At 32.2% G+C, this 12175-nt stretch overlaps 3 protein-coding genes across 3 annotated transcripts in view; 2 read left to right on the top strand and 1 right to left on the bottom strand.

The window, feature by feature from the left end:
- LOC111370309 overlaps positions 1-118 on the top strand; it is a 1279-nt gene extending 1161 nt beyond the window's left edge. Inside the window, exon 2 of the mRNA XM_022991982.1 lies at positions 31-118. The gene's annotated coding sequence lies outside the window, so the exon portion shown is untranslated. The remainder of the gene's footprint in view (positions 1-30) is intronic.
- A 5946-nt stretch (positions 119-6064) lies between these two features.
- Positions 6065-7919, top strand: LOC111370754. The gene is made up of 2 exons (XM_022992618.1): positions 6065-6428; positions 7273-7919. The coding sequence occupies exons 1-2, from the start codon at positions 6212-6214 to the stop codon at positions 7680-7682; spliced, it is 627 nt and encodes a 208-aa protein (XP_022848386.1). The 5' UTR covers positions 6065-6211; the 3' UTR covers positions 7683-7919.
- A 2070-nt stretch (positions 7920-9989) lies between these two features.
- On the bottom strand, positions 9990-12018 carry LOC111370753. Its single transcript, XM_022992617.1, has 2 exons — positions 11763-12018; positions 9990-10474 (listed from the first exon to the last, which is right to left on the bottom strand). The coding sequence occupies exons 1-2, from the start codon at positions 11854-11856 to the stop codon at positions 10101-10103; spliced, it is 468 nt and encodes a 155-aa protein (XP_022848385.1). The 5' UTR covers positions 11857-12018; the 3' UTR covers positions 9990-10100.
- Between the last annotated feature and the right edge of the window lie 157 nt (positions 12019-12175).

Genomic DNA, 12175 nt, shown 5'->3' with positions numbered 1-12175 from the left:
CGTATAGCTATTTAAGGATTGAAAAACTAGATTTAAACCAGTAAATTTTATCACTTATTGATAAGTCTAAAGTTCTTATCCCCTGTTTGATTTATATAAAAATCAGATTTTTAGTATATTTTGATAAAAGTTGATAGAATTTGTGTTTGAAAAATTGTGGATCCAATAAAATACGTTATTGAAATGAATTATTGATTTGACTAAAATTTTAATTCAACTTTCCAGCTGAACCATGAGAATATGAATACTATATATTTCTTCTTTAGTAGCTGCAGGGAGCCAGCAAATTCATTAAATGCTAGAAATTTATCACAGAACTTGTTTGAAAATGTTATTTTTGAAAAAAAAAAAAAAATCATAGGATATTTAACTATATTTCATGAATTGATCATGAAATAAATATTACATTATTGAGGTCACATCTTACATTAATTAAAGATTGCTTAGTTTTCTTCTTCATAACGTTGACAGTTTTCGCTTGTGGACAAGTTAGACAAGTATTATTTATTATATCGAATATCATTTATCAATTCATAATCAAACCAAGCTGGGTTACTTTCATCAATATGCATATGGTTGCATATGTTAGGGAGGGTTGGAATTTGTCACATTTGACGAGCATGTCACGAGCTTGGACCATCTAATCTTTACTTCATCGTCGATTATCAATCAATTTTGTTATGAATTTTCTTTCACCATATGTTATTTAGGCATTAACTTGACATGTCCCGTTTCACACAATCAAATCAATTTGTTCATTTGTTGAACCTAATCTTGATCGTGCCAAAGTTGCAACATTGATCTTGAACCTATTGATTTAGTTGCAAGTTACTTTCCAATCTGGATTTTCAATTTTTCATTACATTCAGTTCTTAATAACATAAACGGTCAAAAATTTCACTGATTTTTCATGTGACCATCCTAAAATGCATCTCCCTTCTTAGATACCAACCCACGTTGTCAAGAAAATCTAACTTAATAAAATTAGATAAATGAGTTCCTCACGACGGTTTAAAATGGATTTGGACAATATTGGTCATAGATTTAGGGATACTCTTAAATTAAGAAATAGAGGGAAATAAAAATCATGAATTTAATGAGAACTCAACACGTTCCATCAAAATGAGATGAATAATACTATCTAGCACCATTTTTCAAAAATTAATGGCGTCAATTGAACGCACTTGTAAAGTTGTGCACTACACTTTTATCCAATAAAAGCTATTTTTCAAAAATTAATGTCATAATTGACTACATTTTATTGCACGTTCGATCGAAACAACTGTTAACGCAGTATATGTACATTTACATCACTTGGGGCAGCAAGTGAAAATTCAAGTGGTGAGCGAGTTTGAACTCAAGTATATATAATCTACTTAAGTTGAACTCTGAGTCACAAAAAGTAAAGCTCAACCTTATAGTTTGCTTAAGGTGACATTTTTTCTAAAAGTTCCACTTGTTTAAAAATTGACTGAAAAAGTCACATTCATTGCACATATTTTATAGGCATATTTGAAGCTATGTTTGTCTCTACAACCAAAGATTCCTTGGTGTCTTTTTGAAAATAATGCTTGCATTTTACAATTAGCTGGCAAGACAAAGAAGAAATATCTCAAGGATTAGGAAGATGAGAAATGAAGGAAAATGTGAAGCAAAGGTTGGGGTGCGAATTGAAGCTGTTTGGAGGGCTGACTAAGGAATTATGTTTAGTGACGCCAAAAGTCCTATCAAATGGACCCTTAGTACATTTGTCCGAGACTCAATTTTACTCTTTTGCAATATAAATACATAGGTTTTAACCATTAACTTGAATTCAAGTTATAGTTACAAATTGGGTAGACATACATTCAAAATTTTCTTATAAAGAGGTGTTGCTCAAGTCAATTATTAACTTATGACCATTTGGCAGGTTTCTACTACTTATATAAGAACTTCCTAAATAAGATATTTTAATTAGTGTTTGAAAACTTATTTTTAAATGAGTTTTCTTCCCCTTCTCTTGAAAGAGTTTTTAGAAAAAGCAACATTTGAATATGAAAATCTCCTTTTGACATCTTAAAAATTATGACAAATGGACAGTTAATGTCAACTTCTACTTGAAGCCTTGTCATCACCTTCGTGGTGAGTCATATTGAAAAATTGTATGCTCTAATGCCAATTTAATTACATTCATCCTTACAATTGATTTGTAATAGGTGGTGGTAGCGTGAGATGGCGACAACTTTATGATTTTTTTTGGTGGGGATGGGGGTGGTCGTTGTGGTGTAGTGTGCTGTAGATGCAGATAGAAGATATGGTGGTGGTGGTGGTGGTGTACTATAGGTACGATGGATGGCGGTCACAAGTGTTGGTGACAAATTATTTGGTTAACTGTGACCATTAAATTTGGTTAATTTGTAAACAATAAACAATATGTGACTGATGAAAAAGATAAAATTTGGTCAAGAAACAATGTGTGAGCTAAAAAATTGTTAGTTTGTGATCGATAATTGGATAATTTATGTTTGTATAATAAGTTGTGATTTGTGATCGATAAATAAATTGTGACTTATAAATTTTTGATTTGTGAACGATGAAAAAATTGTGACTGATAAATTTTTTGAATTGTAATTGTAAAATAATTTGTGACATAAAAATTATGATTTGAAACCAAAAAATAATATGTGATTAACCAAATTGTTAATTTGTGACCAAATTATATATATATGTGACCTTAATATATTTAGTTAATAAAATATATAATTAATTAATTAAACGGTAAATAAATTTTAATATATATTAGATTTTTGAAATTTGAAATTTTTATTCTTAATTTTGAAATGGGCGATACTTAACTTATTAATTATGATTTTTTCCTATCAATCAATGCCGAGTTGGCCAATTTGGAATTCACTCCACCACGTTATAGAGATAACAATAAAGAGGACTGCCATCATATATAGAACAGATCTATGGCTCAACACTTCAGCAATAATGCCTCACAACACTCATCTGATCAAGGGAGGTTTGCTCCCTCTCTATGCATCTCCTTGTCAATAGATTTGTAGTCCCTCAAATCTCAATGGCATTATGGCAATAGGAAAGGAGGAAGGAAGAAAAACAATACGGTGAAACAGTAAATCTCAAATAAAAATGCCCCACTTTCGAATGTTTTGCATTCTACCGAACATTTCTATAAAAAAAATTATGTTTTAGTTGGTCTAAAAATGTCACGTTGATATAGTAATTTTTGTAATCAAACTTTTTTAAATATATTTTTAAATTTTTTTTTGAAGTAACTCTTTTTTTTTTTTTTTTTAAATTTGACATAGTAAAAGGATATAATTTAAAATTTATTTATTTATTTATAAATAACGTGCTGCTCATCTACCTCTTCCTCGCGAAATCCACGAAACACAAGGATAAATAATTAAACCAAAAAATAGAAAGAAAAAAAACTCAAAAACTTTAAGAGTGCGTTGATTAGTTTTATTTTCTGTGAAAATATTTTTTACATCTAAATTTCTATTTTTGTAATGTTTGATTGACAATTTTTTCGTAGAAAATATTTTTCAACTTTTGGTCATATGACCATATTTTTATCAAAAATAAGGAAAATATTTTCTTTAGAGAGATGCGGTTTTGTTTTTCAGATAATTCTTGTAATGTCCAAAATTTCATAGAATAGAATTTAAATTTTTTTGTATGCTATATTTTAATGTTTTGAAAGTTTAGGAACTAAAGCATATATAAAGTAAATTTCAGTTTTATTTGGCTTAAAATGTCGATACTAACGGAGCGATAATAAATATATGGATATTGAGTTCGTTGGATAGATCATAATTAAAGATGCATATTAGGCTCGAGAAAAGTTAATTTGGGTTAGCGGAGCCTAAGTTATCGAGGTTGAAAGATATAACTTTAAATTATATTTTTACTTATTATTTAATGAATTTAAAATTTGGTAGATAACATGTAGCAAGATTCTTTGGTAGGTAGTTTATATATATGAGTTTTGCTACGTGTACACGAGATTGACACCCGGTGTACACTCCTCTCACATGAGGGATTCTAAGATTTTTTTAACTTTCCTATTTGTACACTAATTTTTGACACTTGCATTGTTGTCAAGTGTCAATTGGATGAAAAAACTGTTTGATATTTAAACTATTCAATAGAGTAATGTCATGGACAAAGTGTACACTAAAGTGTACACCATAGTGTACATGTATCAATATTCAATTTTCTTTACTGTCGTGGGCTCATCCCCTCATGTGTGCACCGTATATATATAAGAGAAAAGAAGAGAGAGAGAGAGAGTTATGAGAAGCCATGTGAGTAGAGGTTAAGCCCCCATTTGGCTCCCATTTAATTACATTATATTTCTTTTTATCAATCATATAATTTTTTATAAAATAATATTACATGTATATCGAAAATTTTTCTTTCTTTTTCAATCACTTATTTTTCAAAAAAATACTATTTTACACATTTTAATTTCTAGAAAATAGAGGCCAAACAGGGGCTAAAAATCAACTTTGTTTTTATCTTTATCCATTTTTTTCCTTAAAACTAAAACTTTGAATTAAATGGGGATGACACACGTGTAGGGGAAATGTGCTGATTTTGATTTTTGAATGACAAGACTTAATCAAAATTTCAGTTCCCAATACTCGTCCGTAGCCTCATTTCACTCTCACATGTTTCTTCACGATACACCAATTGCCTATGAATATAAAATCTATTTCACATGACAAAAATGACACAAAAAAATAAAATATATACATATACATGCACAACACGTAAGCAGGGGCAGAGAAAGGGATTGTTGGAACGTATATTCTTTTGTTTTGTCTTCCAAAATTAGAGCAAGTTAACAAGGTAGGATATTGAGGTTCAGTGTTTTTCTATCCCTTTGAATATTTTTTTCATGTTGATGAATTATATGTTCAGAAAAGTTAAAGTTATGATATGATATGCTATGATATGAATGATATGGTCATTCTGGTACAACAATATGATATGAGCTCTTATTGGATTTAAAGATATGAGATAGTACGATTTTTTGATACATATTTTTTATTTTTTTTATACGGGATCGTATTATCAATTTTTATATCCTACCGAGTATTTGATGCGGTGAAATTGTAATGCCAGGATTCATTGGACTTAATAAATCAAATTCAGTGTAAGATGTGTAAAGATTTTATTTTTAGCTTTGTTTTAATTTTATTATTACGTGGATTTGTGATTTAGAATTTGTTACACGGTTTATTTGATTGTGTTTCTATGATTTATTGTCATTATTTTATTTGTGGAGCCAAAACTTTATTCGCGATTAATTATTCAGAATAAAACGTGATAGGGTGTATCTGATCTCATCGCATGAATTGAGATTTTTGGAAGTTAGTGGGGGGAAATGGGGTCACTGGAATTCTAAATTGATAGTGAAATGTCTCACCAAGTTGTTACTCATAGAAAATTAATGACAAGTTGACGAAAGATCCTTTTACTAATTTATTTGTGTTAGTGGGTTTCCATATACTTACATTAACATAACAAATTTGGTGTTGCGATAATAAACCAAGAGAATAAGTATTATACGTATTCGAATTAGTTTTATGAATCTTTAAATGGTTGGTTACAAACTTTAGGTCGTGTTTAATTATGTTTTAATTCATGAATTTTAGATATAAATTTATTGTGTCTTTCTAAATATATAGGAATAAAATATGACGGAGACACATGCTTGTTCTCTCCTTTTTATTAATAAGAGGTATTAAATTTTTACTTGAGTAAACCACCTTCAAATAAATTGATAACCAATTATTTGTCACATTAAATTTCTTTAAAAATAATAAAAAAAATTGGTAGAGATTCGAATTTATAAAAGTTGGGTCGTTACAATTCTCTCTCTTTTTTCTCTCATCTACACATCAATAAAAAATGAACAAATATATTATTTTATAGATTGAAAACTAAATCAATTAAATATATTAATAATTTTCATACATATACGTTTATTCTCTCTCAATACAAATTCCATACTCGCAAATGGCCTTAACAAAGATTACTGTATATGCGGACAGCTGTCACAGACTCACAAGTAAAGCAAAAGAGAGAATAAGGAGACTCATAGTCCTCCAAGTCTTCCCTGCTACACTTTGCTTTGCTTTTCTTTTCCTTAGAACTCCAATCAGTTTCCTTCACAGACACGCGATTACAGAGAGAAATGGGAATTTGGGATTTCATCAAGTCAAGCACATCTCCGGTGACGAACCCCTTCAGAACGTCTTACAATTACGGATCCGCCTTCTACACCAGTGTCGATAATCTCCAGATGCTCAACCAGTTGCTTCCGAGCAGTGTGTCCACATCCAAGATCGGTATCTTTGCCACAATATTGGCTAACGCTATTGCCCTCATTGCCCACTTCAAGAGAGATGCTGGTTTGCTTCCATCTCACATACCACAGTTTCGCTTTTCAGTTTTTGTTTATACTTTACTGAAAGGGAAAGATTGAATATTTTATATTTGCATTCTAATTTCATCTTAAAAATGTCAACAATAAGAGTAGTTCAGTCATTTATATGTTAGATTTATATTTTGATGATTCATCGAAATGAAATTTATCTTTTAACATGAAAGATTTTGTTAAAGTGGGTAATTAAAACTTAGAACATTCTTGTTGGGTATTCGGAGAAGAAGATGACGCGTTATTAAATTTCAATATTTTGATTACTTTTTTTCTCCATTTTTCTAAATCATTTCTTCATGTTGTTGTACTTTGTGTTTATGGTGTTTATTTGTCAATAATGACTTTGAATTTATTTTATCATTGAATTAGAGCTTTGATTATGGGTTGCTACCCAACTTGTTCTTATTACCCTATTAATTGAAGTGAAATGTATTATATTTGTTGTTTTTATTGTGAAATATGCATTTTGTTTTTTGCTATACCGAATGACTTGCATATTGTTTTTTGCAAGGGTTTTATTGAGTGTACAGCTCGGGCGAGCTGTACACTCAGTTTCACAGCCCCCTCACAATGAGGGGGTCCCACCTGTTTTTTTTATTTTTTTTTACTGTGCGCCCCCCCCCCCCCCCCCCCCCCCCCGGCGGGGGGGGGGGGGGGGGGGGGGGGGGGGTCTTTGTGAAATATGCATTTTTTTTTTTGCTGTACCGAATGACTTACATATTGTTTTTTGCAATTCATTGTCAGATGTCTCGTTATTAGTACTATATGAAGTTTGATACTCGATGAAATTTTAAAATGTTTATGTTGACTTGCAGTTATGGATAATACTGAGGATATGGTATGGATATTAGTTTGCTATCCGATTAAATATGAGGAGTCAGTTGAAGGTGTATGGAAATGGAAATATGCAGAAAATGACAAAAGAAGAATAACGCCTATTCTTGTTTCGAATACAATTTCTTATGTGGAATTGTACGATAAAGTTAAAGAAGAGTTGGGGATCGATACAAGACTGTACAAAATGGAGATGTCAGCTCTTAACCCTATAATGCATGAGGCTCTAGCACCACCGATCGTCATTGATTGTGACAATAATGTGAAGTGGTTTGTATCTGTCTGTAGAGAAACTTTTCTTTGCATAACCATTTCGGATGAAATTGTTGACAATCGCGAAGAATTTGGTGATGATGTTTCTTGCCAATTGAGGGTCAAAAAAACAGTTTAGACATGAACAGTGAGGAGGAACGTGTTAAAATGGACGACGATGGTAACCATGCCAATGTTCGTTCCACTTGCATGGGTCAAACAGTTAGTTGTGAAACTTAAAGTTGTAATATTGGCGTGACTTGTAGCTTTATTATTTTGTACTTAATAAAGCTACCCTACAATCATTATGTTGCTTTTCCAAGATGTTATTGTTTTTGTACTATTTGAACGACATTAAAGTCATTTTACCATCTCATGCCGATTTTTATTTTTATTTTTATTTTTTTCACACATTACAGACCAACAAATTTTATATCTTATAATTTTTCTAAAAGGATACAAATGCCGTTATATTTGATATTGATGTCGTTCCAATACAAAAATTATAATGCTTCAAATAATGACATTGAAATCGTTCCTGAGACACAACAATATTGATGTTGTTCCAGTAAGAAAATTGTAATTTTTCATAAAATAGCATCGAAATCATTCCTAAGATAAGAAACAATATATGTCATTGGTACAAAAACATTACTGATATACTAATTTACATAACGATATTGAAGTCGTTAGGACAAACATAGTACATGATGCGAGTGCCGACATGAGCTTTAGCTCTCGAGTTCTAAAATAGTTTAGGTTGCACATGTGTTAGCCATTCAGTAATTTTTGGGATTGACGTCACATGTATTACTTTTACATAATGATATTGAGGTCGTTACGACAGATGTAACGACATTGAACACGTTATAATACCAGAAATCATTTCAGTACAAATTCTTGTTCTAGTTGGAAACATAAATAAAACTCAAAATCATGGTTATGGTAGAGAGAGAACTCCGTTCGAGTTCGTTGGTCGAAGCCATTTGGAGTACTCCTATGGTTTAACGTGATCGTTGTATCTTGGGAGATGATTGTCGAAAAATCGTTAGCACCGATGCGAGATAATTTCATCTTAAGGACAGGGTCCAACACTTGCCTCGACCAAAAATCCATCACTTGCATTCTATTTTTTTTATTTTCTAATTTCTTTTATTATACTTTGATTTTAGAAACTGATCAACATTGTTTACATGTTTATGTTGGAAGCTCCGATCCGAAGAATGATTTTCTTTCGTTCAAGAATTAAAAAGGATGAATCCATATTGATATGTTCAGATTAGGTAAATTATTGTTTTGTTTCTCAAATCCATTTCGGTAAGTCGAAATTACATTTTGATTTCACGCAAATAAACGACATGATTTTTGTGAATATAATAAACGACTTCAATAAAATTTCAATACAAATTTGTTGTCTTTGAAGTCATTTCAGTGCGAAACATGTCTGAAATGATTTTGATGTCTTTTCTTGATACATAACGACAATTATCTATGAAAAGAGATGACATCAAAAACGTTTTAGTTATGTTTCACACTAAAATGACTTCAAAGACAACAAATTCGTACTGAAATGATATTAACGTCGATATGTTATTTTATGTATACAGAACTTAAACGAGAAACCCAAGCCATTGAAAGTTCAGGACATTGCACCAAGGAAATATTTCACTGGTACTAGAAAATTAATGGACCAAGCAGAAATGCAACAAGGCTGTCTTGATAATGTTGATTCAATTGACAATCAAAAGACAGAAAAAGTGATAAGGATCTTTCTGATGAAACAATTTGTTTGTGCTCGTTTTTGGATGATTCGATGGTGCCAAAACTGAGAAAAGCATCCTCAGTAAATGGCAGCAGTTGGATACTTGAACATCTCTTTTGTGTTTTTAAGATTTCCTCAGCATCTTCTTTCATTTGTGGAATTCTATGATCTTAAGCCTAAAGGGAGAAAAACAAAGCAGCATTCTAAGTAAATGGCAGCAGTTGGGCAGTTGAACTTCTCTCCTGTGTTTTTAAGATTTTCTCGGCGTCTTCTTTTGTGTGTGGAATGCTATGGTCTCAATCTGTGTTTAGGAGTATGTATCAGACTCTAGGATCCCTTGTGCTGGCGGTTAATATGCCGAAATTCTCTACAATATTTATCTTCTTAAATGTGTGTCCATACCAATCTACGGCCATATGACAACTCTACCACGTGATTTGGTAGGTGACTCTACATCAATCAATGTAGGAAAAGAAGTTAAAATCTTGTCAAAGCTTCCATCTGCTTAAGGGTTGGCAACATTTCAGACTAGCTGAAATTAGTTGCTTCCATCTACATCATTTAAGGAATCAGGGTCCTCGTAAAATTGTTTGAGCAAATGAAATTAAGAAGAAAGTCGTCTTCGTCCTATTTTTTCCGGGTGGGGGCTGTTGTACAAGATGGACTACAGTTCCACATCAGACGTGTTGAACCTATGATTTCATATGTATAAAGGTCTTTAAAGACATCACCGTACTCCTACTTAACAATATTCAGTACAACTCTTCTGATCATTGGTTGACATATTTACCTTATTTACAGACGGGAACGAATAAAAATCTTTTTCCGACCAGTTACCTCCGTGACTGAGCTCTTGAGAGGGTCATGAGGGAACTGTTTTACATGTTCCAATTGTTTTGCTCTGTGAATGATCTCATTTTGCTCCTTTATGTCATTCTCGTCTTCTTGCATTTTCTGCAGTTTTGCTTGCTTGTCCTCCGCCGCTACATAATTTTGCTTCTTATTCCCATCAGAACTCTTTATGTTAGCAATGTCTTCTTGCATTTTCTCTAGTTTAGCTTGCATCTCTTCCACTGCCACATAATTTTGCCTTTTATTCCCATCAGAATGGGGTGAAATGGGTAGACCCTTTAACTTTTCCTTCACGTTTGCATAGACTTGCTTTCCACCTACAGATAATTAGCAAGATGAGAAGAAGATATAGGTGAAAGTGAACCAAGTACAGAGTCTGGTAAATGTGTTGGTTGCAGTCCGACCCATGCCAGTGCAATTCATACCAACATATATATGAAAATCCAATTTCCCAAGTCTTAGTGTGGCAGTTCAGGTCGTTGGGATAATTTTAAAAAAGAGGCATTATTATCTTTCAAACTTTTTCTTTTTAAGTGTCGATGAACAGAAACGGACCATTAAAGACCAAGGATATTATCCTGTTTGCCAAGTTAAATTAAGATCACCGGAGCTCTTCCACATAAAATCAGCTTGTCAAAGGCTTCCAACAACCTTAAGGGCATGTTAGACAGGAGCTCCATTTATGCTTTTGCTTTTGCTCCTGCTTCATGTAGAATAACTCCCTAAGCTACCTCAGGTCAACTTTTTCTAAAAGCTCTTCTAGCCAAACAAAATACTTCCAAACACTTATTTAAACATGTTGAAACGTAGCTTTTTAATTCAAAAAAAGATTTTGATTTTTCAAAAGCCCAGGACCTAAATAAGAGGGTGAATCCAATAAGAGCCAATAATCAAACCATTAACCACTCATTCCAGCTATCCAGCAAACACACCTTGTAGATGCATTGCAATTGAAGATTAATCCTAAGAAGAAGAGTTCATCCGCTAGAGATTCTTCGTAGGAAACCTTCAAATATATACATAATGCTAATTCAGGAAATTCTTCTCTTTACAGTTAACTATTATTTCGGCAGTTCAATGTTATACTCTCCTCCAACCCCACACTCTCAGGTTACCGTTACAGTGAACAAAGCGAAGCTAATATTTCATATCCAAATGACTCGTAAAGATTATTTTAATGGTCACTGGGATTTGATCATCAATTACCAGTATTCATCAACATCTCAGTCCAAAATGAATCATCAATGTTCAGTCATCTATGCTTATTCATCATTTTGACACAAAGATAATTCACAATAAATTTGTACCAATAAAGTGAATTTTTCAAGAGATAACAACAATATTTAACAAGTAAAACCTAAATAACATCTGCTACAATCTTAGACTGCTCCTAAAATTGAAAAAAATATTTATTGCTATGGTAATGAGTCATAAATCGATATATTTCGTCAAAAATTTCATGATTTCTCTTCGTACCAATAAGAATTAGTGGTGGTGGAGGACATAATAATCGAATCTATAATTCAAAATTTCACCCAGAAGATCTGTATATATACATATACATACACGTGATCGTGCGTGCAGAGAGTGACGGAGAAGTCAAACCTTTAAAGGACTCATTGACAGTAGAGTCGACATAAAATTTTCCGACGTTCACTAGTTTCATAGCGGTCCACCGAAGCTCTTCCAGAATCCCCATCGCCTTTCTTCCTCCACAAATAATCCCAAAATATCTTAAATTTTTATACACCCTAATTCCACCGTAAACGAATCGTCAGAAGCTTTATGCAGTGCCTTTATCCATTAAAGTCGTTTGTTTTAGAATTGAATTTTGAATAGCACCATCGTTCTTAATGCGATTTCATCAGTGATAAATTCTTTTTCTTTGTTTTCTATTTTTTATTTTATTTATAAATCAATCGTTCCATATAGACATAATAATTGATATAATCCTTTATTGTTCGCATTCTCATAGGCGTCCTACGTGTATAACAGCCGTGGACGTCCTTTAAACTTCA

The sequence above is a fragment of the Olea europaea genome, chromosome 21 (assembly GCF_002742605.1).
Source record: "Olea europaea var. sylvestris chromosome 21, O_europaea_v1, whole genome shotgun sequence".
Taxonomy (NCBI): Eukaryota; Viridiplantae; Streptophyta; class Magnoliopsida; order Lamiales; family Oleaceae; genus Olea; species Olea europaea.
Note: the sequence above shows the minus strand (reverse complement) of the source record. Positions and strands in the feature narration are given on the sequence as shown.

Excerpts from the sequence above, each read along its gene's own strand:
- LOC111370754 (XM_022992618.1), top strand. The coding sequence starts at position 6,212 with ATGGGAATTTGGGATTTCATCAAGTCAAGCACATCTCCGGTGACGAAC. Across the intron at positions 6,429-7,272 it reads CCACTTCAAGAGAGATGCTG|TTATGGATAATACTGAGGAT; the intron begins GTTTGCTTCCAT and ends GTTGACTTGCAG.
- LOC111370753 (XM_022992617.1), bottom strand. The coding sequence starts at position 11,856 with ATGGGGATTCTGGAAGAGCTTCGGTGGACCGCTATGAAACTAGTGAAC. Across the intron at positions 10,475-11,762 it reads TGTCAATGAGTCCTTTAAAG|GTGGAAAGCAAGTCTATGCA; the intron begins GTTTGACTTCTC and ends AATTATCTGTAG.